Source organism: Staurois parvus, unplaced genomic scaffold, assembly GCF_062004578.1.
Source record: "Staurois parvus isolate SC_StPar_1 unplaced genomic scaffold, SC_StPar_1.0 ptg000086l, whole genome shotgun sequence".
NCBI classification, from domain to species: Eukaryota; Metazoa; Chordata; class Amphibia; order Anura; family Ranidae; genus Staurois; species Staurois parvus.
The window spans coordinates 919,692-947,669 of record NW_028317882.1 but is presented as its reverse complement, the minus strand read 5'-3'; the positions used below and the strand labels follow the sequence as shown (position 1 = coordinate 947,669).

The following is a 27,978-nucleotide window of genomic DNA, read 5'->3' as shown; positions in this document are numbered from 1 at the left end:
CAAAGTATGTGGTGTTGTCTGGGAAGTGTATGGCAGAAGGAATGTGGCTCCATGGTTTCCTAAATATTTAATAAAAGGTGAAGCCAGCAAGTCTTTATGGTATAGAAACTATGCCTTTACCTGTTATCTACAAACTTGTAATGGGGTTTGCTTCACTAGGAATCCCTACAAGCAGGGTAGCGTGGATTCATATTCCTGTGGACCACATTAGGATTCCTGACAAATCTGCTGATTAGGCCTCTCTGGACTGACCCCACTCTCTTAACAAGCAGCCAGTATGTTAACCTCTTACCACAAATGTAACACATATGTGCGGCAGCAAAGAGGGTGGGCCTTAATGCCCACACATATCTAATCCATATCTGTCAGCCACAGATCAACTTTTCACAGTTTGCAAAGCTACTAAATGCAGATTCTGATAGGCTGCTTCAATTCACCAGTTTTCATCAAGGCCTCACATGGTAGTAAAAGTTGGAACTTGAGCATTAATAGTTTTACAGAGGACACCTGGGGCTTCACAAGTCTTGCACAATAAATTTTAAAGCTACATTAATTGATTATACTTTGCATTATTTATACAAATAAAGTAATAAAATACAGTGATCTAAAAGGAAAAACCGAAAAATAGAAACATTTTAAATTTAAGAGCCCCAGGCTTTACTTAGCTTGGATGCCACACAAGCCTCACAGTCTGAGAAATAGTGCTATAAACCACACTACTCTTAGCAGTATATGTCTGAAATAAGCTGATTTGTTGTACCATTTCTTCTTATAAACACTTACCACTTTAATTACATCGTAAATAGGGTTTCCAGAAATCTTCTGACATACTTCTCTCTCTTCCTGACTAATTTGCAAAAGATTCCATAAATCCCCTACTTTTTCTTTAAGTGTGTTCAGAATAGATAAGAGTTCTTCCTTTTTGATTTCTAGCTGTAGCACAAAAAATAAGCAAAATTAAAAACATTCGGAAGCTGCTTAAGTTCCCAACCCTCCCGCACCCCAAATCAAAAATATGTTAAATGAATGAATACTCAAAATCCAACATAGATTGCCATTCATGGCATGATGAATATAAGGGATCTGAGAAGTCTGAACATAGTTTAAATAAACTGTCATGTAGGCGTTAAAAGTGATTATTGATTGCTTACAAAGGGTCAAAATCATAACAGATTTTCTGAAATGATGGCTCTACATGAATGTGCAGAGACTATTAGCTTTCAAATTTTAATTTAATTTTCTTTTCATTGAATACACTGAAAAGAATATGCACCAGGCTTCAGTGGTGTCCTCCTCCAGGCCACTGACAAAGACTGTGCAGTCGACCCTTTACAGAATTAAAGTAGTCTAAAGCCTTGAGGTTTTTTACCTTTATGCATAAAGGTAAGAAAAACTTTCTGTGCCAGAGGATCCCCTCAGACCACTACCATCTAATACTTACCTGAGCTCTATCTCGATCCAGCATTGTGCACAAGTGCTCTCTCCCTCCTCACTATGCAGATTAAAAGCAGGGGGAGCCATGGGCTATGTTCCAAAGCTAGAGATACTACGAATACAGCCTCATTCAAGTCTATAAGGAGGTGTAGCAAATCATGCCAGTAATTCTCTTAGATTTAAGGGCTAACGCCACCTAAGCACACACCAGCTATTTAGGTTTCCTATAGCTCAAAGTAGTAGTAGTAGTTAGGCTCACCTCCCATAAATTCACATAAGCCTAATGGATCAAGAATCCAGCTTCCAGTTGAAAAAGTACCAGTTACACTTACCAGTAACAGTGCTTCCAGGATGGCACACCTGAGAGATGACTAGCCGAATGCCAGGTCCTGTGGCGACAACAGCTCTACTATGTGGTGTCTCATGAAGGTGTCCTGGCTTGTCCATGTGGCTGCTTTGCAGATCTGTTCAATCGATGCTACAGCCCTCTCCACCCAAGAGGTCACCAGCGATCTAATAGAGTGAGCCCTCAGGTGTAAAGGAACTGAAACCAGATTGCTTGTAAGCTAGGTAGATGGCTTGTCTGATCCATCTATCTACTGTCGGTTTAGATGCTTGCTGACCCTCCTCGGGCCAATAACAAAATCAAAAGGTGACTCAACTTCATGTCTACCTTGTAGTTGTGATGGCTGATGGCTAACAGGAAGGCTACCTTAACAGATAACATCCTAATTGAAATCTATGCTACTGGCTCAAATGGTTGCTTGGTTAAAACCTCCAACACCAGGGTTAGATCCCAAGCCGGAAAACAACAAATCTTAATAGGGGTTACTCTCTCCCTGGCCCCCAAAAACCTCTTAACTAGGGGCTCTGATGCAAGTGTCTGGTCCAAATAGACCGATTAGGCTGCCACTTGCAACTTTAGGGTGTTTACCGCTATTCCTTTATCCACTCCTACCTGGAGAAAGTTTAATATCACAGGGACCGTGGAAAGACACCCCCCCCTTTTTTTTTTTTTTTTTACATTAACTAGAAAAACACACCTCAAACCTTGGCGTATATATATTCCTAGTCATCGGTTTCCTACTGAGGAGAAGAGTGTGTCACCTTCTCAGAACACCCCCTTCTCCTAAAGGATCTCCCTTTCATGATTCAGGCTGTTAACAGAAAAACTGAGGTGCAGTGTTGGCCCCTGCAAGAGAAGATCCTTCCTGACTAGGAGACGCTGTGGGGGAGCCACGGACCACCTCTTCAAGGTGGCGAACCAGGCTCTTCTCAGCCACCATGGAGCTAGCAGGATCAATCTGCAGCTAGACCAGCTCAACTTCTGTAGCACTCACAGAATCAATGCCAGAGGGGGAAATGCATTTGCCAGCCCCAAGTCCTGTTCCTGCACTAATGCATCCAAGACCCTCAGACCCTTGTTCCTAGGCCATGGAGAAATAACGACTCACTTTCCTGCTTTTCCTGCAGTCAAAATGGTCTATTTCTGGGTTGCCCAGACCCGACTTAACTGCAAAAAGACCTCGGGATCTACTTCCCACTCTCCCTGGAGGGTTAACTGTTGGCGGAGTCTGCTTTCGTGTTGGCTGAGCCCGTTATGTGGACCGCCAACACCGAAAGAACTCTGCTCTCTGCCCATCCTAGAATCTCCTGAGCTAGGTCCATGAGTTTCTGAGATCTGGTGTCCCCCTGATGATTCAGGCATGCTACTGCTGACTTATTGTCCGACAGAATCTGGACTTCTTTTCCCCAATCTTGTCTTTGAAGAACTTCAAGATTTGACCTACTGCCAACAACTCCCTGTAGTTAGAGGAAGTCCTCCTTAGGTGTGGCTCCCATGGGCCCTAAGCTTGTTGGTCTTCTAGATGAACTCCCAAGCCCAAGTGGCTTGCACCTGTGGTTACCCTCACTGGGTCCCACTGCGCCCACGGTCTTCCTCACCTCAGATTCTGGGGCTGGAGGTGTAAATACGCCACTACCTTGGCCAGGACCTTGGTAAAGATTCCCGGACTGACTGCCAGCCCGGATGGAAGGGCTCGGGACTGCCAATGACTGACCCCCTTCTGCGTGAATATAGCGAATCTTAAAACGGCTTGGTATTCTGGGGAAATGAGAACATAGAGGTATGTGTCCCTGAGGTCCACCGTGGCCATAAACACTCCTTTCAGTAAACACTGTAAATACTCTACATACAAAACTTTTTGTGACACAGGAACCCGTTCAACCGTTTTAGGTTTATGATCAACCGGAATTTCCCTGAAGGCTTCATGACCACAAAGACATGGGTATAAAATCCCCAAAACAGCTGATCCGCTAAAATCCTCCCAAGAGACCCTCTGCCTTTGTCCTGTCTTGGAGGGGGGTAAGTCAACACAAAGGCATGAGAGGTAAGTGAAGAGAACTCTGATACCTCTCCTTTATCAACTGCAGGATGTACGGGCTTTTCAAAATTTTCCCCCACTGCTGGAAGAACCTGGAGAGAATTCTGCCCACCCTGGGATCTATGTTATTGGAGATCCTTACTGGTGGGTTTGGAACCAGAAAAAAGGAAGCTCCCTTTCTGTCTCCCCTTACTGGCCCACTTCTTGGGAGGGTCCTTCCTACATGTTTGTTGGCTCTGATTAAGGAGGGCTCGGAAAAACCTCTTACCCTTATCCTTCTTAGTCCTGATGGGGAAAGTCTTTCCATTTTCAGCAGGCCTTGATAACACCTGGTCCAACCCTGAGCCAAACAGCAAGGAACCCTCAAAGGGCAGACCGCAGAGCTTGGCTCTTGACGTGTGATCGCCATCCCAGGACTTAACCACACTGCCCTCCAGGCTGAGTTGATCAGAGCTGCTGTCTTAGCGGACGTCTTGACCACCTCTAATGCAGCATCTGCTAAATAGACAACTGCCTTACTGACCACTTCCAGGGATTCTAACACCTCTTCCGTCTGGGCTTTTTATTGGAAACCCGAGAGACATGTTCAATAACCCTATGCACCCAGGCATCAGTATTCCTAGGGATGCAAAAGGATGCCAAGGCTGGGGCCATAGTAGCTGCGTTAGCCTCCCAGGCTCTATGCAACAGTGTCAATCTGATGCTTGATGTGATGTTACCAGTGTCCTCAAAGGACAGATCTTGAAGAATTTCTCTTCCTCAAGGTGTACAGTCTTTTCCAGGTCTTTAAGACTCTCCTCTCGGGATCACTGCATCTTTATAATGGAAATAACCACAACGTTTGGAATGGAAGGGGAGGGGGGGGGGGTGCGACTTGGGCGGCCATATCCTTGGGTGTCTTGTGGGTGCCCTTTTGGGTAAGAAAACACAAAAGGGGCTAATTTAAATGGTCCCCCCCCAGCACACCTGTAAACGAGTGGATAAGGGCCTGCCTCCCCTCCTCTCCCCCACCAGATAAGTCACTCTCACCACCTGTGGCCTTCTCACTGGCTGCAGCTACTTCCTTCTCTTCCATCCTCAGGAGGGCTTTTTGGGACTGCGTTGCCTTCGCCGAGCCCTAGGTCTGTTTCCAGGGGTAAACCCTGGAGGTTTCTCACCAGCCTCTCAAGGAAGGGAGAACGCTAAACGGCATCTCCATCTTCAAGGCGGAAGTCCCACCCTCACTAAAAGTGTGCTGGAAGCGAGGCTTGGAATACAACCCCGCTTCCACTTCCGGTCCTGTGCACGGACCTGCTCTCCCTGCCCTCCGCCCACTGGGCTTCAGGTAGACTAGCCACGGACTCCATCGTGGCCGTCCTTTCACCTAACAGGGGTGCACCACGCAAGAAATGCCAGCCCCATATCCACGAGAGCCACCTGCCCACTGCCCCAGAAGAGGGAGGAAGGATGCTCGTCCAGGGAATGCCAGGCATTCCTTCCCAGTGCCTGGGAAGTTCCACTGCATTGGAAACCCCTGGGTGACTCCTGGCTACAGCCTGCTCTCTCTGGCTCAGCTGTTCACCCCCCAGTGGAGACCTTCCAGCCCCAGACCTTTGGTCAGAGGAAAATAAACATTTTGCTGCCAGGAAACACAATAATAATAATAAAAAAAAACAAAAACACTGGAGGAGGGGAGGAAAGGGCGGGGAATTTAATCACTGTCATTTTTTTATTCTGTTTCCTGTCAGGTGGAGCTAGTCATCTTTCAGGTGTGCAGTCCTGGAAGATGACTGGAGAAAATGTAATTTTTAAATCTTAACCATTAGCCGCCCGGCCAATAGCCGTTTGGCGGCTTGAAAAGCGCTGCAGCTTTCCGGGTCCACGCCATTTGGCGTGCTCCCGCACATGCGCCGTTTGCGCTATTGCAGAGCGGCGCAGCAGCGGGATCTGTCACCGCCCGTGCACCTCGGACACGGCCGATGACAGATCCGAGTACCGGCTCCCGTTGCCGGTACCATGTGACCTGCCGCGACCAATCACAGCAGGTCACATGACAGTTGTATACAATGGATGGCTTCATTCATGATGCCATCCATTGTATACTAGTGCCTAGCTGTGAATGGTCACAGCTAATCACATGCACATGTCATGTGATTAGCTGTGACCAAATCACAGCTAAGCACAAAAAAAAAAAAAAAAGCTGAATGAATCGATTTCATTCAGCTAAATGCTTGCTTATAGCAAAGTAATTCTTTGCTATAAGCAAATTGTGTAAAAAAAAAAAAAAAAAAAAAAAATACTGATCACTTCCCCAAAGTAGTACAATGTTACTATGGTAACATTGTACTATTTTGGTCATAGTAAAATATGAAAAAAAATCTTAAAAAAAATAAAAAAAAAATGTAATAAAAAATTAAATATAATAAAAAAATAAAAAAAAATTAAAAAAAAATATAATTTTTTTTTTTTTTCATACTGTCACCAGTCAGTGTCCCTGTTCACCGCCATGCCAGTTATATGATGACGCTGTACTGCACTGGTGACAGTATGTAAAAAAAAAAATAGTGAAAATAATATTTTTCATTTTTTCATTTTCGGAAAAATTATGACAAAAAAATACAACTTCAAAAAACTCGCCATGCCTCTTATGAAGTACGTCCGACTGTCTACTCTGCAAAAAGGGGTCATTTGGGGATATCTGTACTATTCTGACATTCTTGGACCTCAAGAAATTAGATTGGCTGTCAGTACTTCAGGATTGATCAATATTCAGATCTATACCATAGTTTGTGAACTCTATAACTTTCCTACAAACTAAATAATACATCCTAATTTGGGTTATTTTCACCAAAGACATGTAGCAGAATACATCTCGGCCTAAATTTATGAAGAACAATTATTTATTTGTAAACTTTTATAACAGAAACAAAGAAAAATGTGTTTTTTTTTCAAAATTTTTGGTCTTTTTTTGTTAATTTAGCAAAAAATAAAAACCCCAGCGGTGATTAAATACCACCAAAAGAAAGCTCTAGTTGTGTGAAGAAAATGATAAAATTTTAGTTTGGGTACAATGTTGTATGACTGCGCAATTGTCATTCAAAGTGTGAGAGCGCTGAAACCTGAAAAATGGCCTGGGCAGGAAGGTGTAAAATTGCACGGTATTGAAACGGTTAAAATGTTAGAATGTCAAAATTCTTAGAGCTGGCCTTAACACAGTTAATGCTTATTTGATACGAATGAAGCAGTATTTATAGCATCTTTGGAATACAGGCAAGTCTATGGAGAGTAACTACACAGACTTGACCAACGGCGAAGATTTTGGACCCACATGTGTAAGCACAGTAGGAGGTTGCCACTGTTATAGAGAGGTAAGCAAGCACACGTGTGGTTGTGTGTGGGATGTTCTATATTAGATTAGTGGGATATAGAGGGTAGGAAGGATTTTTTTAAATAAAGTTGTTCTTTAAGTTTATATTTTAGTAACCATTCATATTAACATTTTTAAACTAAGGCTGTACTTGTTAGAAAAATTAAGCAGAATCAGGGATGACGTTTTCTACTAGATACAGACAACATCTACTGAACATTTAAAGGACGTACCTGTTCTTTTAAAACCTTAAGAGCTTTAATATTCTGAGGTGTGAGAAAAAAAGCTTCTTCATCCTCACAGATGGCATCTCGCTCCAGGGAATTTTCAGGCTGTCGTCCTATTTCATCTAAACACTGTCGGATTTCTGCTCTAAGTGAGGAAAAGACCTCAAGGCGTTTTTTCTACAGTAAAAAGATAAACTTGTCCTGTATATCATATTTCATTGATACATAAAATTACACAGAACAAAAAGTTCATACAATTCATAGGCTGATACATGACAAACATATTCTCAATATTTATAGTGACACGATATCCTTAACCCCCAAATTAAATCCATACAGATCCACTACCTACTGGATCTGTAATGTATTTTTGTGGAATAATTCCTTACTGTGTTTTTCAGTCTCCTTGCAATATCCTCTGAGAGGTCCCAAACCTCTTCGCCCCCCCCCACCCCTGTCACTTCTGTTTGGAACAAACCGTGCATATCAGTTGCAGTCACTGCAAATTCCATAGTCCGCAGTCCATCTTAAGACAGAGCAAGAGAGGATGGCTACGTTCCACATACAGAAAACAAATGTAGACACGAACAGAAAGTTGGGAGTTGGAGGAGGCCAAGAGCAATAAAAGATACTTTTCTGAGTTCCAACTGAAAAAAAAAAAAACTAAAAGTCAGCAGCTACAAAAACTGTAGCTGCTGACCTAAAATACAGCCACTTACCTGTCCCTTGGTCCAGCGGTGTCCTCACCACCGCTGGTTTCACCGGCCGCCTTCTCTCCCTGGCACCAGCATCTTCAGTGTGGGCACCTGGCTGTGACAGCTTGCAGCTTCACAGCCGGGTGCCCACTGTGCATGCGCGAGAAGCGCTGCGCATTGTGAATGGCCCCGTAGTCTTCTGGGACTTGTCACATGTCCCAGAAGAGGGGAGGGCAATTTCTGCTTCCGATCGCCTAGGCGATGGCAGCGGAAGTGGGTACCTGTCAAATTCGGGTACCTGCTCCCCAAAGGTGCCAATCCTTAATGGGGAGCAGGGGACAAAGGCTTAAAGCGGAATTTCCCCTTTTGGCTGGAGCTCCGCTTTAAGACTACATGCTTGAATAGATAGATTTAACCAAAGTAAACTTCTGGTACCATCAGTACTGGCATATGATTAGAAGACACTAAGGTGATCTAATATAGAGGTGTTGCTAGAAAATAAGAGAACAAAAAAAAACATGCCAACTACTAATTTTATCAGGATGCCATTATGATCTTAGGCGGCTTTAGTGTACACATGGTAATCATAACTTTCCAATCATAATCCTCCTTAGGAATAAATTGAAAGCCATCTGAGGGAGCAGAGGTGGTAAGAAGGAACTTCAGCTGTATTTAAGGTAGGTATGCAGACCCATCTGTAGTATTTTAGCACCCACCCAGTAGTGAGCACCATTTTTCTTGAACTTAAGATTTATATATAGATAGAGTTTTGAAGCTACACATTCATATGTAAGCATGAATGATTTATGTCATTTTACCTTTTCTTCAGACTGAACCTTGATGTGCTCTTTGAGCTCTTCTAGCTGTTTGTGACTTGGTATGCTCCCTGATGGTATATAATATGGAGTAACACAAAGATCAGAACATAATTCCTGGTCGTCTTTTTGTAGGAGCTTCAGTTCCTCAAGACGTTCATTCTTGTGTTTCATAAGAAGCTCTAATCTCACTCTTAGATCTCTCTCTATCTGAAGAATAGTCAAACTTTCATCCATCTGAAAAATGACCAAAAATTAATGTAACAAGGAAGCTTAATAGGTGAGCAAAGAGTGTCAAATACGGATTTCTCACCTTGTACTCCTCTAATGATAACTCATAGCATAGTGTCTTTATTTCCTTTCTGCACAGTTGAATACTTTTTTCAATCCTATCTTTCATTTCCATTTCTTCTGTGATCATGCGATTAAACAATGCCTAAAGGAAAAGAAAAAAAAAATCTTTACACTAAAAAGGCATATAAAAGGATACATTTCTCACCATTATTAAGCTTGGTTCACACCCATTGCAAAGAATGGGCTGCCCTACACATGAGAAATATGGAAAAGTAGTCCCTGACTTTTCCAAAAAAGGCACCACATGGAACCCCACATAGCTGGGGCACCATGTGGTTTGGCGGGATGAAAATGAGCACATTTGCAGATGCTTGGGGATGCCATTAACATTTAATGGCATCAACGTGCATCTGGTAAACTGCAGTAAGTTCCTGTGCATGTTGGGAATGCAAGCAATTTTGCATACATTCCCAGCAAAGATCTGAACTTTGCAATTGTGAACTTTAGTTAGGACCTCATACTGTATTAGCAGGAAACATTAAGACGTGCTAGGTTATAATGAACGTTTACAAATGTTATTGCTAGTCTCAGATTTGGCAGTCGCTACTGAACCTTCAAATGTTTTATGGATAATGCACCCATCTGGTGTGCCCACTGTTTTGTTTTTTGATTTCAGTGTATCCAGACTTCCCCAGTCTTGAGTAGGCAGGAAGGCACGGCAGGTCCATATTAACCAGGATGGGACTCTAGACCAATGCCACCTCTGGGGTCCACTCTTAAGCATTTAAGGCTTTGCATTTGTTGATGGGGAAAATACCAGCCGCAGGTAAACCAGAGGCAGCACAAGTGTCTAGTCCTTTGCCATCGGTCAACTTTTTTGTGGCACAATGTGCCAGATTCTGAGTGCACCAGTTTTAGTAGAAAAAGGGCATTTCTGAGAAATGTCTCTGGATTATTTTAGTATGGTTTAATTAAAAGCTAAACTCGGGGCAAATAAATGTGATCTGGGGTCCATTTTTATTGTATCTGTTTAAGATTGTAATGAGATATAAAAGCGGGGCTGAAAATTGCAGCAGTAAGGCACATTCTGCAAACAGTCATCCCAGCAGTCTGCCTATATGTGGTTGACATCTCAATCTCTAAGAGTTTTATGCAGGCAGTGTGCCATCATCACTACCTAAACTAGGACCTAAACTAGGTACCCACCAGAGCACTGAGCAGGATATTTCCTGCTTGTCCCTACCCTGCTACACCAATTGGCAGTTGCCTTGCTTTGCCCACTGCTCCAAAACCCCACACACAAACCTGACAACAGTGGAGCAGGCAAAAGTGTAACTTTCACTGTCAGCAGTGGGTGGAGGATCCAGAGTAGCAGGGCAGACACTAACCAGAGGCTTCACTTCTCTAATCTGCTCCACATTTAATAGGAGAGGGGATTATCCTGGAGGATGTCAACCCAGTTGATAAATATGTGGGACAGCTTTCTAAAATCTATTTTTATTAGACGCTTAAGTGCTGGTTCACATATATGTGGATTGGATGTGGTTTGAACCGCATCCAATCCACATATCTGAAAAAACATTGTTTCCTATGGTGCCTGTTCACATATGTCCAGTGCACTGGTGGAGCGGATTCAGTGCGTTTTAAAAAAAAAAGAGTCATGTACAATTTCTGAACAGTGTGGTCCAGATCAGGTGCGGATTACAGGCTATTGACTTCTATGGGAACCGTTTCTATACCGCATATGTGTGAACAAGATAAAATCCTGACCTAATCCTGTCCTGAATCTGATGTAAACCTGACGTGAACAACTACTGTATCAATTAGCTGTGAAACTTGAGTTTCAACCCACATGTGTGAATCAGCTCTAATTGTTATATACAACCAAGATTTCAGGGAAGCAGGTGTTGCTCTCTCTATGGCTCGCCCTGGTCTCCCCTCTTTGTCCAGATGGTGTCCACAATTGCCTAGTTGCAAACAGGCCAGGCTATATTGATTTTATTGGTCATCAACCATACACGCCTGTGGAAGTTGAAATCAGTTTAACAAAACATGTAAATTAAGAAGTCAGAAAGTTAACCACATATTATTGTGATATGATTGTATATTAAGGTAGTGTCCAGGAAAATGTATGGAAATGATTTGTAGATACTCCAAATATGGTGTTGACACATAGTCAGGGAAGTATGCTGATCAACCATAACTAACCAGTTAAATTAACAAAACTGATTATCGCATTAAAATGACATCTGAAAGTTGGTGGAGATATTTGGTAGCAAGTAAAGATGTTGTCCCTGAAGATGTGTTGAAAGCAGAAAAAAAAAAGAAAAAGGCATCACAGCTTGTTGTGTATGGGGCTGCATAGCGGCAGACCAGTCAGGGTGCCCAAGCTGATCACAGCTGTCCATAACCAAAAGTACCTACAGTGTGCGCATGAACATCAGAACTGGACTATGGAACAATGGAAGAAGGTGGCCTGGTCTGATGACTCCTTTTAATAAAGAAACACATAATGCAGCATTATACATCATACAAGGTCAAGAACATCATGATGACACATTCCATGAATAAAGTTGTGGAATAGACCATGCTGCATAATCAAGTGAACTGGGAATAACAAAAATGTATATTGCAAAGTGAGTCGGTATAGTTGGAAATAGGAGGTACATCATATACAATCTGAAGTCACGGGGAGTGTCATAATTCTGGATACCAAAAGGGTAAACAGCAGACCCAGGTTTGAACCATGCACATCATAAAAATTATTTAAGGCAGATGGGAACAATAAATTAACATCTGAGGATAACAACAGCATCATAAGTCCTCATCATCCTCATCACAGGTTGAAGTGGAATCTAGCTATTTATCCCATATTTTATTATATTTAGCGGAACATCCTCTATGTGCGTAAATAACTTTCTTATAGGGTAGTGTTCTTGCAGGAAAATACTAAGAAATGTATCGCTCGCCAAGTCAGGAAAGAAGCCCGGTAAACACTGCTTAGTGCATAGGGTAAGAGGGGAGCCCATTTTATCATGTAAAAACCTGAAACCAGCACCCCGGATAACAGAGCAGGACCAAAGGAGACGGTAAAAGGTGCAATTGGCAGCCCCACATCTAGGACAAAGCGGACTATATTGTGGCCGGTATATAGATAAACGAATAGGTGTCAGGTAGGTTCTATGAAGTATGTACGAGTAAGGCACTGACAAGTTCGCTGAGACTGCCTTGAGTCTAGCACCTCTTCCCAGGCTTCGTCCTCCAACTCCCCCACATTTGCCTCCCATCAGGATTTAAGTTGATAGGCCAGCTTTGTGGCAGTTGGTAGGAGACCATTCTAGAAAGTGGACATAGCTTTTTAGACTGCGAACCTAACATCACAGTCAGGGGATGCAGAAAGTCCGAAATCAGGATGGGGTCGCTGAACTCGGTGAGCAGTGCGTGTTGGAGGCAGCAGAAGAGCATAAAATTGGGAAGCTGAAATTCTGATTTGATTTGATGCCTGCACTGGAGAATAGCTGGGAAACAGAAGATTCTTCTAGAGACCCACAATTGAATGTCAGGGATGATGAGCAATTCGGGGAGGCGTGGATTATCCCACAATGGAGTACGAGCATGAATGACAGGGGTATGCAGCCTACATTTGGCCAACTCTCAGATTTTCCAGTGGTGGTACAGTAACCCCTTTCGACCTCCCATAATTAAGGGATCTTGCATGTCTTTTAAAAGGAGTTGAAAAGGGTGAGTAACCCAGGAGAATGAGAAGGAGCATACTATGGCAAGATACCGGTCTTTGACACCTTTAAGTGAAAGAAATGGGATAATTAGGTAGCCAAATAGAATAAAATCCGGGGAGGGCTGTGCCCCCTAAATGAGTGGAATTCTTGAAAGTTTAACAATTTTATGATGAGCATTGCACCATACAAAAAGGTATTAAACAGGGAGTCCAGGGATTTAAAGGTGAGCAATGGTAGATATACTGGAGCATGCCATAGGATATAAAGAATTTTGGGTAGGAGCACCATTTTAATCAAGCTGACCCAGAAAAGTAGAGCCCATGCCTGCAATTTGGGTTTCAATATTGGGTAAAGAGGTTCCAGGTTGAGCAGAAGGTAGTCCTCTCCTGAACAAGTAACCATGACACAAAGATATTTAATGGAGCTGATTCTAAGAAGAGGGAAATTGGCCTGTTCTGCTGTGGGGACTTTAAAACCCAAAAAGGGAGAATCTGGGATTTGGCCCAGTTTATTTTGAGTCAGGAAAATTGCCTAAATTGGTCTATATAGGTCAAGAGCAGCACTGAGGGAAGGGTCCGCATATAAGCTTACGGTTTCAATCACGTTTTCTTTTACATCATTTGGCTAGCCGGGTGAAAACTTACCTGGGAAAGACATGACATCAGAATACAGTATGGGAAGGAAGCAAGCTGGCAGAGGCAATGTGATGCTGTGGGCAATGTCCTGCTGGGAAACCTTAGTCTTGCCATTCATGTGGAGGTTACTTTGATACCACTTTGATACCACCTACTTAAACATTGTTACTAAGTACACCCCCTCATGGAAACTGTATTCCCTGATGGCAGTGACCTCTTTCATCAGGATAATGCGCCCTGCCACACTGCAAAAATGGCTCAAGATTGGTTTGAGGAACACTACAACAAGGTTGAGGTGTTGAGTTGGCCTCCAATTTCTCCTGACCTCAATCCAATAGAGCATGGAGGCCCCACATCACAACTTATAGGACTTAAAGGATCTGGTACTGACAGCTTGGTTCCATATACCACAACATACCTTCAGAGATCTAATGGTGCCTGTGCCTCAATGTGTCTGGACCATTTTCGCAGCAAAAATGGGAAACTACTGAATATTAAATGGGTGGTTATAACGTAATGGCTGTTCGATGCAAGTTTTTAAAAATGACATTTGTAATTTAAACTGAAACATGGAAAAATATATTCAACATTATAGATGTACCTAGACAAATATTTGGCACCTCAAAAGTCCCATACAATCACCTCAAAGGGTATATACTAACTGAATAGGGATGTTGGTACGAACATTAAAATATTTTTAATCAGAGTGGTCCATGTTTATAACAGTCATTAAGCCCTCTTCTTTTAGGTGGAAACATATATAACGAATACATCCAAATAGTAACTATAGTCGGGGTAAAGGAAATTAAAGAATCACATTGACAAAAATTATCCATTCTGCATATAAGATTTTAAGTTGCTTTAGTAATCTCCTGCAATACATACAGTATATCTCCTACATTACTGCAGGCAAACTAATCTGTGTGCCAGTTCCATTAACTTATGTGGAAATCTTTTAAACACAGTCAAGCAGAAGCAGTGCTTAAAAGGTCAACTAAGGAAATTTAACACAACAAATTCTTAGCAGAGCTGCAAAGAAAGTATACTTTTCCATCCAGTTTCCAATACCCTTTTTTCTGAATTCATTTTATCTATTTTTTTTAAGCTTCTTGCCTAATGGTCAGGGTACATACAGTGGGGATCGAAAGTTTGGGCACCCCAGCTAAAAATTTGTATTAATGGCATAAAGAAGCCAAGGAAAGATGGAAAAATCTCCAAAAGGCATCAAATTACAAATTAGACATTCTTATAATATGTCAACGAAAGTTAGATTTTATTTCCATCATTTACACTTTCAAAATAACAGAAAACAAAAAAATGGCGTCTGCAAAAGTTTGGGCACCCTGCAGAGTTAATATCTTGTACTGCCCCCTTTGGCAAGTATCACAGCTTGTAAACGCTTTTTGTAGCCAGCCAAGAGTCTTTCAGTTCTTGTTTGAGGTATCTTTGCCCATTCTTCCTTACAAAAGTCTTCCAGTTCTTTGAGATTTCTGGGCTGTCTGTCACGCACTGCTCTTTTAAGGTCTATCCATAGATTTTCAATTATGTTGAGGTCAGGAGATTGTGAAGGCCATGGTAAAACCTTCAGTTTACGCCTCTTGATGTAATCCCCCGAGGATTTCGAGGTGTGTTTAGGATCATTATCCATTTGTAGAAGCCATCCTCTCTTTAACTTCAGCTTTTTCACAGATGGCATCAAGTTACCATCCAAAATTTGCTGAAATTTTATTGAATCCTTTTTTCCTTCTACTCGTGAGATGTTCCCTGTGCCACTGGCTGCAACACAACCCCAAAGCATGATTGATCCAACCCCATGCTTAACAGTTGGACAGAGGTTCTTTTCATTAAATTCTGTGCCCCTTCTTCTCCAAACGTATCTTTGCTCATTCCGGCCAAAAAGTTCAATTTTAACCTCATCGGTCCACAGAACGTGTTTCCAAAATGCATCAGGCTTGTCTATATGTTTATTTGCAAAGTTCAAACGATGATTTTTGTGGTGAGGACGTAGAAGAGGTTTTCTTCTGATGACTCTTCCATGAAGACCATATTTGTACAAGTATCTCTTTATAGTGGAATAGTGTACCACAACTCCAGTGTCTGCCAGATCTTTCTGGAGGTCTCGTGCAGTCAAACGTGGGTTTTGAATTGTTTTTCTCACAATCCTGCAAGCTGTTCTGTCTGATATTTTTCTTGGTCTTCCAGATGTTGCTTTAACTTCCACTGTTCCTGATGACTGCCATTTCTTAATTACATTCCGAACAGAGGATATTGACATCTGAAAACGCTTTGCTATCTTCTTATAGCCTTCTCCAGCTTTGTGAGCGTCAACTATTTTCAGTTTCAGTTTTCTAGACAACTGCTTAGAAGAACCCATGGCGCCGATTGTTGGGGCAAGGTCAGATGAGTCTGGGCATTTAAAACCTTTGAGATTGACATCACCTGGTCTTCCCAGACGATGATTGAGAACAATCCATGACACTGGCAGGTCTCAGCTTGGCAAAGGGGGCAGTGCATGCTATAAATTCTGCAGGGTGCCCAAACTTTTGCAGACGCCATTTTTTTGGTTTCTGTTATTTTGAAAGTGTAAATGATGGAAATAAAATCTAACTTTTGTTGACATATTATAAGAATGTCTAATCTGTAATTTGATGCCTTTTGGAGATTATTCCATCTTTCCTTGGCTTCTTTATGCACATTAATACAAATTTTTAGCTGGGGTGCCCAAACTTTCGATCCCCACTGTATATATATATATATATATATATATATATATATATATATTTTTTTTTTTTTTTTTTTTTTTTTAAGCATATATGCAGCAAACAGCATGGCAAATCCCCATCCATTCTTTATTAATAAAAAAAATTATGCAGATATGAGATATCTGAAGAATGTACAATATTATCTCAGCCAATATTTTATGTCAAAACCATTTTTATGATATATGTTGAAATAAATTAAAGGTTTTTAATTCAATTTTGTTTGGTGAATTTGCCTTAAAAATACCATGGAACTATAGATTGTTTTAAAAAGGAAATCAATTTGACCCCATTATCTATTACAAAATTGTACAAATCTTCTGAAATTTTGTTTTCAAAAGAAATTCTACTGGTTTGTGGCCCCCTGGTGTGATGAAGTGGCACTGGCCCACTAAATCCAGGTCCAAAATACTGATCAGAAGGCAAGTTTCCTCCAACAACCCAAGAGGGAATGTACAAGTCCCCCCCAGCCCCATAGCCTGGTATCCATTGTAAGCACCTTCCAAACCATTTGGCAAAAAGGACTACCCCTATTTCTGCACAGAACCTGTAACCCACCACAACAGGGTGTATTCTGACTCAGATTGTTGTGATAGCAATTTATCCCTTGTGAGACCTCTCTGCCTAGCCTGTATAAGCAGATATAATCACTGTGGACAATCCTTATCAGATAGCTGAACTCACCAATACTGTGTTCATCCAGAAGTTGCTTTATTCTGTACATGTGAAACAGGATACAGCAGAATGAATGGTTTCCAGTATTATGCGGTCAAAAGATGATACTTTCTGTAGCGTACTATGTAGAATACATGTGTCCCTGTTACATGTGGACTGTTAGCTGCCTCCATGACACAGGAAGTGATGTACTCAAGAAGAAGGGAGGAGCTTCATATACAAAGGAATTGTGTCATAGATCTCAGGGAGGTAATATAAAACAAATGCATTACCAAATAAGGCCACTGGATGGCAGCATAACTAACTATAGAAATGTCCATAAGAAATGGTACAAAGAATAAACTATATGAATTCTCATGTACATTAACATAAATATTAACTGTGTAACAGCATAGGGTGAGCCTGGTCCTACTGGTCAGGTATATGGGATGATCCAGAGACTACAGGTCTCTTTCAACACCACCAGAATGTTGAATTATATCCAGGTTTTAGAGGAGCATATGGTCAGGCAAGAATGGGACAACATTCTTCTCCCAAAACATTTGCAATTGGTCTACTCAGTTCCCAGACATTTACAGTATTGATAGAAAAAAAAAAAGGAGATGCTACACCATGGTAAACATGGCCCTGTCCCAACTTTTTTTGGAACTGGGGTTGTACTTTTCTAGCTTTTTGTTGCCCTTTCCTAACTTTTTTGTGTTGTTGCCATCAATTTCAAAATGACCATTTTTCTTAAAATGGTACATTTTCTCAATTTAAACATTTGATATGTTTTCTATTTTCTATTGTGAATATAATAAGAGTTTGAGATTTGCAAATCATTGCATTCAATTTATATGTAAATTTTACACAGACATGATTGCAACAGGAAGGTTACAGGGTAGGACATTTAGGCAGAGTAAGCCTTTAGAAAGACTTCTAGCCTTTCATCCACCGGGTCATTAAACATAAGGATATCCTCAATAAGGATAGGATAATCAGAGACTTGTTAGGACAGTAAATGGCTGGGATCATAATGGGAATAGACCACTTGTTTAACCACTTGTCTGCCTACTGTTTTTAAACGGCAGGACGGTGGCACTCCAGGGGCGGGTTGCCGTTCATAAACGGCACCCGCTATTTCTAGTTGTGCGCGCTCCCTGGGTGCACGCAGCACCGCGATCCGGTGCCCGCTGTGTCCTCCGGACACAGTGAAACACCGATCGTCGGATGGGGCCTCTGTACAAGGTCCCGATCATGTGATCACTGATTGGCCAATCAGTGATCACATGCAAAGTAGTAAGCAAGATGTCACTTGTGACATCATTGCTTACTACGTGTGAAATCTGTGAATGATCACAGAGGTCACATGGTACAAGGCTATTCACAACAGCCTTGTACCATGTGACAAGGTCTGACCAATCACAGCTCACACAGTATTTCTCAATGGCTGCAAGAATGCAGACAGAGAGAAAGAGAAATGATTGCTTTTACATCCTATATGGGTGTAAAAGCAATCACTGTAAAAAAAAAAAAAAATCTTCATCACCCCCCACAAGTAGTACAGTGTCACCATGGTGACACTATACTGCTAGGGTGACAGTATGTAAAAAAAAAAAAAAAAAAAAAAAAGTAAAATAAAATGTTTAAAAATTATAATTTTTGGTTATAAACTAATTTGGCGTATTTTTTTTTTACTAAATAGATAACGGAATACATTTTGGCCAAGATTTATGATGAAATATTATTTATTTGCAAAATTTTATAAGAAAAACACTTTTTTCAAAATTTTTGGACTTTTTCATTTACATAGCAAAAAAAAAATAAAAATCCCAGCAGTGAATAAATACCACCAAAATAAAGCTTTATCTGTCTCAAAAAAATGGTAAAAAATGCATATGGGTACAGTGTTGCATGACCGCGCAATTGTCATTCAAAGTGTGATAGCGCTGAAAGGTGAAAATTGCCCTGGACAGGAAGGGGGTAAAAGTGTCCGGTCTGGAAGTGGTTAAAGTGATTCTAGAAAGGCAATTTATTTTTTTTAATAACATGCTATACTTACTATCTCTGTGCATTGGTTGTGCACAGAGCAGCCCCGATCTTTCTCTTCTCGTGTCCTCTGCAGGCACTCCTGGCTCCTACTCTTTAGCAAGTGCTTCCTATGGGACACTTGTGCAGGCTCGCTTCCGAGCCCCGCTGTCTGTGTCCATAGACTCAGACAGCGAGACTCGGAACCACTCCCTGCTCCCTCGTCATAGGATTGTATTGACAATGGCTCCCACTACTAACAACCTGCCCTGTGTGGAGGGAGAAAGAGGAGAGAGCCGCTGCTCTCCTGCACATCACTGGATCAATGCTTTATGTAAGAACCCGTCTTACATAAAAGAAATTTGCAAGCAAAAATTTCAGAGGAGCAAAAGACCTTTTCCAGATTAGACCAATTGCTGTACAGGCCTGGATGCAATAGTGAATGCGCTGGAAAACTATAACCAGGTTGAGGGCTCTTAGGTATAACTGACACAAGCAGCTTCAAATCTAAACATGCACAGACTACACCAGTAAGGACTGAGATTGTGACCTAATGGTTTGGAGCAATGTCTGTAGACTGACTTCTCGTGTACCAGGTCCTCAATAAAACAAACTAAAAACACTCTTCACACCCTTGGCTAACTGGGTGGAAGCAACTGCAGCTTCGGGAAAATTCAGGGATACTCAGAGAACAAGAGTGTAACATTATGCTTGCATTTCCTGCTTTCTGAGTCAGGTGTTATAGAGGAGACCTGCAATAAAAGAAATCCAACATAGGTGCTGAAACTTCCTCCCTGGAAAACCCTGAGGAAGGAAAGAAGGTATGGACTCCAGCAGAGGATAAATGTCCAGGTTGTCCTTGTCAGGCCCACCTGAGCCACCCTGGAGCGGTCAGAGAAGCAAGGGCCTGAAGGGCTTCCTTCCCCATAATCAGATCTTTAATGAGTACAGTGTAGGGGTACTCACAGACAAGAGAAATAGTGATTATGTTACTATATGTCAGTATGGAGCCTGGGAGGAAAAGGCCACATGTTTAGTGGTGTTGCTTTGGGAGAGCAGAATGGCAGCTAGGAAGCGCGTGCAACACAGAAGTAGTGCACATGTGCAGTTGGGCAGGACGGCTAGGGCTTGTGCAGACACGGGAAGAGTCTGTCATGCACTATAATATGCGTCACATAGCCTCAGCCAAAATTGACTATATCGCAATGCAACACCTCCTGCGCATGAATGTGATGGTCTAGTGCTAGTTCTTTATGGGTGATAGCTTTTCCACACAAGACAGGGATATTTCAGACATTTCTGCTCTCAGAGGACTGGGGTTTTCGTAGCTGTCAATTGCAAAAAACACAAACACAAGAGGGCGCATCGGCCTTGTGCATTATCCCAAATATTAATTACAATTCAACATAAAAAAGGTACTCAAACACAATATGGAAATAACAGCATATCAAGCTAATGGCCCGTAGTGAGGTGGTATCTCCAGCTCAACATGCTCCCATGCTAGGGAAGACTCTGACCAGGAACCCTGCTGGCTAACTCGTTTCGAGGGATCAACCCTTTTTCTTCATTGTCAAAATGGAGACTGGGTGTTAGTTCCAAAGCACCCATCACTCTGGGTCCAGTGACAGCCTGTGACAGTAAGAAATTTGCGCCCACAAATCCAGTATCAACTCACTGCATGGGTGCAGTCAGGAGGGACAAAAGCACCCATCATCTTCTAAAAAGCCTGCAAATACCACAACAGAAATCGCCTCCCAAATCAGCAATAACAGGTCTTCCCCAGATGGTGGACCGCATCCCTGTACCTGTAGAGCACCCTGTGGCTAACTCAAAATGTTGCACTCCATAGGCCTAGGTGAGCTCCTAGGGCTAAGAACCCAGGGGGGGGGTCACATTACAGGCTAGTCCTCCTCCTTTCAGGCAGGGTCCAATTATGGCCCAAGGCGAATTTGAGGACTAGCTGATCAGGAAGCAGCAAAAATTAGCCCAAGTGGACCTGCAGTAACTGAGGAAACTTGCTAGTAGAAAAATAGTTTGAAAAAATGTGAAAAATAGAAAATGGTTTGCTTCTCTCAGAGCAGAAAGAAGATGTCCTTCCTCTATAAAAGAAAAAAAAAATGCAAAAACCAAGATATTCTGGAAGTGGGAGAGGTTATGCTTGGCTGTCCTTACAGATTTTGTTTTGCCAGTGTTCAATCTCCTGAAAGTAGCAGCATAACCCAATGTACATGATTAGTCATCCTGTGCCCCGTAATGTACAATTTAAAGAGTTATATATACTGTGTCCCTCATTACCTCAATGTGTTTTCTCACTTCTTCAATTCTCCGCAGTCGCATTTCCTCTTTGATACCAAGCCCATCCCAGATATCCATAAGTCTTGCAAGTGCATGGTTTGCACTGGTGATGACAGACGTAGCCAAGACCTCGCTAAATCAGAGGGAGAAAGTACTTTATTTGTAGGAATATATCAAAGCAGACCACCATTAGTAATAAAACATGTATAATTATTGTGGTACAGAATCAAATACAGCAAAAAACAAAACTACTTAATTGCTACAAAACAAGTTCAGACTAAAGCCTGGTACACACGAGTTTTTTTTATCTTTCAACTCAGCGGGCAGAACAGAAGAAAAAAAAAAGGAAGCACTAATATTGCAGTTAGTACAGCAATCTCCCTGCTGAGCTATTGTGTTCTGACAGGAGGACTGTTGTACATACAGACTGAATGTACACACAGGACGAATGTCAGACAGTTTCTGTTGAACTGGCCGAAATCAGCCAATATTCAGGCCTATGTGTACCAGGCTTTGGAGTTTAAATATTTCTAATTAAAGACTAATGTAATGATAGACATAAAGATTTGTAATCTAACAGATTCCATCATACATGCTAAACAGCACACATGGAGGAATCTCCTGATGGTTACTGTATTCAGGTAGCTGCAGGACCTGCAGCTGTCTGAATGCCCAGATAGTGACTGCATCTGAATGGATCCTGGAGGAAATTAGCAACTAGATGTGCCACTGCTTCTTCAGGATCTCCATTTGCCAATTCCCCACAGCCTATCTGAAAAACTACTAGAGTAGGCGACTCTCCCTATCCTGCATAAATGGTGGGGGTTTGCCTGCTGGAAAGGTTTTGTGGACAGGCTGGGGCATGTGGCACATGGCCTACATGTATGCCTGAAAATGTAAGCATTTTTTTTTTAAAAACCTTAGGAATGATTTTTAATATACTTAAGAAAACTGAGAAACTGAAGAACACACAGGTCATTTTTTAAGGTAAACTAACCCTTAATGTAAAAGTAACAAAATACGGTAAATCATTCATTCAACGCGCATATGCAGCCTCATGGACGGGGTCTTCAGCTGTGGAGTTGCATATATGTGTCGTCGTGTTTGCGCTGAGCACACTCGCAGCACAGATACTGAGCTTTCACCGTCAAATCGAGAGTTCTGAGTCTAATAATAATGATTGGGAGTTCCAGATCACATGATTACTGTGATCAGCTATTACAATCATCACACACTGTACAGCCTGTCCCATTACAAGTCTCTTCTGCAATAAAGAGACTGCCTGTCCACAGGGGTTTTTTTTGCTATTAATTCTACTTTAAAGCACTTTGCAGTATGCTTGTATGCGTGCTGAATGTGTTTTCATGTCATCTAATGCGAAGTGACAGGTCCCTGGAAGGGTAAATATACGAATAATGTATATTTAAGGCTAAATTCACACTAGCCTGTATGTTAAAGTGGTAGAAAACTTTCAGTTTGTATTTTTATCTACATGTAAGCTTACAATAAATCTTACCTGTAGGTAAAATGAATATCTCCTAAACGTGCACCGTTAAGGAGATATTCTAGCAAGCAGCAGAAAGTGACATCAGCGGCGCATGAGTTGCAAGACACGGCTGAGACTCCTGTGGACATGCGCGGAAGTGACATCATCGCAGCTCAGCCATCAAGTGGCTGCAGCCCGCGAACCTGGATTGAAGCCTCTGCAGCGGTGACAGTGTGCTGCTGGAGGGCTTCATTTTAAGTCAAGTCATTCATAATGTTTACTGTATGCGATGCATACTAGCACATTATGCCTTTGCCTTGCAGGGGAAAACTTTCTTTTTAATTTTTTTTGAGTTTACTACTGCTTTAAAGTGATATTAAAGGCTGATTTTTTTTTCTTTTTTTTAAACAAACGTTCTACTTACCTGCTTTGTGCAGTGGTTTTGCACACAGCAGCACTAATCCTCCTCTTTTGGGTCCCCTTTCAGCACTCCAGGACCCTGCCGATGAGTGCCCCCAAAGCAAACTGCTAGCTATGGGGGCACGCCTGCTTTGAAGGGAGAAAAAACTGCCACATTGCTGGTCTGTGTACAGAGTGCTGTGTTGTTAGTAAACACAGGACTCTACTCTCATTCACTAAGCTGATCAGCGGGTCCTGGCCATAAATCATTGGCCGGGACCTGCTAACTGACCTGTGCTGTAGCGAATGACAGCACAGACGGGGCACCAAGTGTGCGTTCCCCCTACCCGGAAATGCTCAATCATGTACGTGATCCAGCACAATGGAGCTGCCCTGCCGCAGACAAAATGCGGTGGGCAGTAGTTAAAGTAGAACTAAACTCTCCTATTCTTTTTAAGCCAGGGAAGCTTCCATCTTAGCCTCTGTTTGAGTTGCAACTGCCATGGTGCTGCACATGTGATCAGTTATGGCACCAACCATTTGAAGATTTGACAGTTTGGTTGAGAACATGTGATAGATAGCATTCAAAAAATGTCACTTTTTTTTTCTCAACTTAAATTGATAGGTTTAGTACAGCCTTAACCTACCAGCATGTCTTTGGAGTGCGGGAGGAAACCCATGCAGGCACATGGAGAACATGCAAACTCCAGGCACGTAGTGGCGTGGTTGGGATTCAAACTGATGACCTTAGTGCTGCAAGGCAGTAGTGCCAACCACATAGCCAGAGTACACGTATTCATGTGTATTGTGTTCAAATTCAGTCTGTCTGAATTTTAACACAGCACACACTTTCGCACGATGTGCATATACATTTTACCACAAGATAGATTCACACCTCTGTGTTTTGCAATTGATTTGTTTTTCCAGCGTGTTGAGAATGCTTTTTTTTAATTTTTTTTTAATAATGAGTTTTGCGGAAATTTTTTTCTCAATAAGAAAGAATGACTTCAATGCGACTTTGTATGGGTGACTTTGATGTCCTTGAGTGGCAGGAAGTGTAAACATGAACAGAACTGTCACTTTCCTATTGGCAAAAAAAAAGCAAAACGCATTACAAGCATTTCTGCCGCGTGTCCATAAAGTTTCAGTTCACAGTGAAGCGGTGCAGGGAACTGCATGTGATGCCCACAGAAATCACACCATATTCCTGTATAAATCATATGAGATTCTGGCTCAAATCGCACTGCGTCTGAACAAAAAAAAGTGCAGTCACTTTTTTGGCCACATTGGAATCGGATCGCAAGGGTGTTCACACCTATGCAATCTGATTAAGGCAATCACATTGCATTTTGTGACCTGTTTCTGGGGTGCCGTTAACATTGACACCCGCGGCAAATCGCGAGAACACACTGCAATTGTGATGCGGTGTGGGAAACATACAGGAATCGCTGTAAATACCACACCAATGTGAACCTAGCCTGTGAGCGCCCTGGGTTAATGACAACCCGAATCACAAAACGCAGGGCGATTACCAGAATTTGCATTGCATGTGTGAACACCCATGCGATGCGAATCAGGTGTGTGAAAAAAAAAGGGTCCTGCACCTTTTTAGTGCAGATGCAATGCAATTTGAGCCATACAAAATGTATTGCTCAACTCGCACCGCACAGCCATTGCATGTGATTTGCACAGGAATACAGTGCATTTCCTGTGCGAACCACATGCGATGTGCTGTACTACATTAGTGTGAACCAGGGCTAAGGCTCAAATCACGCTGCATCTGCACAAAAAAGGTGCAGACTAGGTTCACACTTGTGCAGTGCGGGACACTGCATGTGATTCGCACAGGAATCACACTGCATTCCTGTGCACATCACATGTGATGTCTGTGTGGTGCAATTTGAGCCATACATCTTGTAAGGTTCAAATCGCATTGCATCCGCACCAAAATGGTTTCAACCCTTTTTTTCCACACCTGTTCACCCATGCAATCTCATTTCTGGCAATTGCACTGCGATTTGCAGTCTGTTTCGGGGTATCGTCAGTTTAACAGTGACAACCACAGCAGACTGCTCAGACACCGTGAGATTGCAATGCTATGCAGGAAACACATAGGATTCACTATGTTTCCCGCATCCCATCAGTGTGAACCAGGATGCAGGCATCTTTTTTTCGGAGCATTGGACTCGGTTTGCATGAGTGTTTACACCTATATGATCCGATTCAGGCAATTGCACTGCGTTTTGCAACCTGTTTTTGGGGTTTCTTTACCTTAACATTGACAACCACAGCAGTTTGTACAGATGCTGTGCAATCACAATGCAGTGCGAGAAATGCACAGAATTTGCAGCATTTCCCGCATCAGTGTGAACCAGGATGCAGGCATCCTTTCTTTTGCCACATTGGAATTGGATTGCATGAGTGTTTACACTTATGTGATCTGATTCAGGCAATCGCACTCCGTTTTGTGACCCGTTTTTGGGGGGTCGTTAACATTGACACGTACAGCAGATTGCACAGACGCCATGCGATCACAATGCAGGAAAAGCACAGGAATTGCTGTGTTTACTGCATCGCATCAGTGTGAACCAAGATGCAGGCATCTCTTTTTTGCCACATTGGAATCAGAACGCGTGAGTATTTACAACTATGCAAACTGATTCAGGCAATCACAATGTTTTTGTGACCTGTTTTTGGGGGGTGTTAACTTAACATTGACACCCACAGCAGATCGCTCAGACGCCATGTGATCACAATGCGGGAAATGCACAGGATTCGCTGCGTTTCCTACATCGCATCAGTGTGAACCAGGACACAGGTATCTTTTTCTTGCCACATTGGAAATGGATCACATGAGTGTTTACACCTATGCAATCTGATTCAGGCAATCATACTGCATTTTGTGACCTGTTTTTGGGAGTGTCGTTAACATCGACACCCACAGCAGATCACACAGACAACGTGCGATCACAATGTGGGAAACACACAGGATTCACTGCATTGTATCAGTGTGAACCAGAACGCAGGCATTTTTTTGAGTGTTTGCACCTATGCGATCCAATACAGGAAATGGCACTGGGTTTTGTGACCTGTTTTTTGGGTGTTAACATTGACACCCACAGCAGATCGCACAGGCGCCGTGCGATCACAATGCGAGGAAACGCACAGAATTAGCTGCATTTACTGCATCACATCAATGTGAACCAGGACGCAGGCATCTTTTTTTTGCCACACTGGAATCAGAACGCTTGACTAATTACACCTATGCAATCCGATTCAAGCAATCACACTAATTTGTGACCTGTTTTTGGGGGTGTTAACTCAACATTGACACCCACAGCAGATCATGAGTGTTTACACTTATGTGATCTGATTCAGGTAATGCGTACACTGCTTTTGTGACCTGTTTTTGGGGGGCAGATCGCACAGATGCCATGCGATCACAATGCAGGAAACGCACAGGATTCCCTGAGTTTACAGCATCACATCAGTGTGAACCAGGACGCAGCTTTTTTTTTTTTTTTTTTGCGCATTGGAATCGTATCGCATGAGTGTTTACACCTATGAGATCCGTTATCAGGCAATCACACTGCATTTTGTGACCTGTTTTTGGGGGCATTATCTCAACATGGACACCCACATTAGATCGCTCGAACGGAGTGCGGTTGTGATGCGGTGCAGAGAGTGCACAAGAATCGCTGCGAATCCCGCACCACATTGGTGTGAACTGAGCCTGACGTCTATTGAACCAAAAATGCACCTGGTTACCTTTAAAGAAAAAAAAAAAGTCTGACCCTTTCCAAAAACGCACAGATGTGAACGTGCCCCGTAGGAAACCAGGTTATATGGACTGTAGTGCCTTTCTGCAAACGGCACTAAAAACGGATTGGTGCAGGGGCGGACTGACCATTCGAGCACTACCCGAGGGCCCGGGGTCAGTAGGGGGCCCCATGAAATGCCCATTACCTTTTTTATAGACTTTTTATGGTGAGCTTTGACACAGGGGCCCCATGAGTTGTCAGTCCACCCCTGCATTGGTGTGAACCTGCTGCAGGCTTGCTTTTCCTGTGTGGTTTCCATTACTTGCACCAAATGCCATGTGTAATGATCTGCAATGGAGTACCATAGTGTCTCCTAGGGTGACCTAGAAGGAAACAAAGCACGGTATGCTCAGGGAGCTGGTACACGTGTAGCACACACAGGCTGAGGGAGACAAGCAGCAGGGCTGACATTCCTAGCATACTGTCTGTTGTTATGGCGTGTAGGTAGAGTATGCGGCGTCTACGGGCATTGTTAGCGGGCGGGCTCACCTCTTCCTGGTATGACGCGACATGTCGCCGTCCTTTATACTGAGAACCCCTGTGCCTCACCGCTCCGGCGCCCTCCAACAACCCGGAATGACGGCCACCTCAGCCTGCAGCCGGAGCTCGCTGTAGTTTTCAAACTTCGCTCCGCTGCCGCTCTGAGGTTTCTGATTGGACGATCAGAGGTGAGGGTGGGACAGAAAGTCCTCTCACGTGATGTGCTTAGTGGCTGTGTCCGTTACAACTCTTACAGGACGTAACATGTCCGTGTAGGAAGTAGGGGCTGGTGCGGCTGCGCAGTGCTCTCCCTCTATGAGGAGACGGAGTCACTTCATAACGTTTATTGTGAACTCTTGTCTGCAGGAGCTGGACGGCTCTTTACTGACAGAATGTGCCAAACAACGAAGTGTATAAACCAAGCACTAAAATCTCATATACGGACATGGCCGAAAATATTGGCAACCCTACATTTCTGTCAGATAATGC

The 27,978-nt window shown here is 42.7% G+C and overlaps 1 protein-coding gene across 3 annotated transcripts in view; it reads right to left on the bottom strand.

Annotated features, from left to right (window-relative positions):
* Positions 1–27,748, bottom strand: part of LOC149468462 (protein regulator of cytokinesis 1-like) — a 74,086-nt gene extending 46,338 nt beyond the window's left edge. For all 3 annotated transcript variants that reach the window (XM_089669964.1, XM_089669967.1, XM_089669968.1), the window contains exons 1-6: positions 27,499–27,748; positions 21,304–21,436; positions 9,215–9,337; positions 8,905–9,138; positions 7,398–7,568; positions 784–933 (exon numbers count right to left, since the gene is read on the bottom strand). In XM_089669964.1, coding sequence (XP_089526090.1) covers positions 784–933; positions 7,398–7,568; positions 8,905–9,138; positions 9,215–9,337; positions 21,304–21,436; positions 27,499–27,521 — 834 coding nt within the window. In that variant the 5' untranslated portion in view covers positions 27,522–27,748. The remainder of the gene's footprint in view (positions 1–783; positions 934–7,397; positions 7,569–8,904; positions 9,139–9,214; positions 9,338–21,303; positions 21,437–27,498) is intronic.
* Between the last annotated feature and the right edge of the window lie 230 nt (positions 27,749–27,978).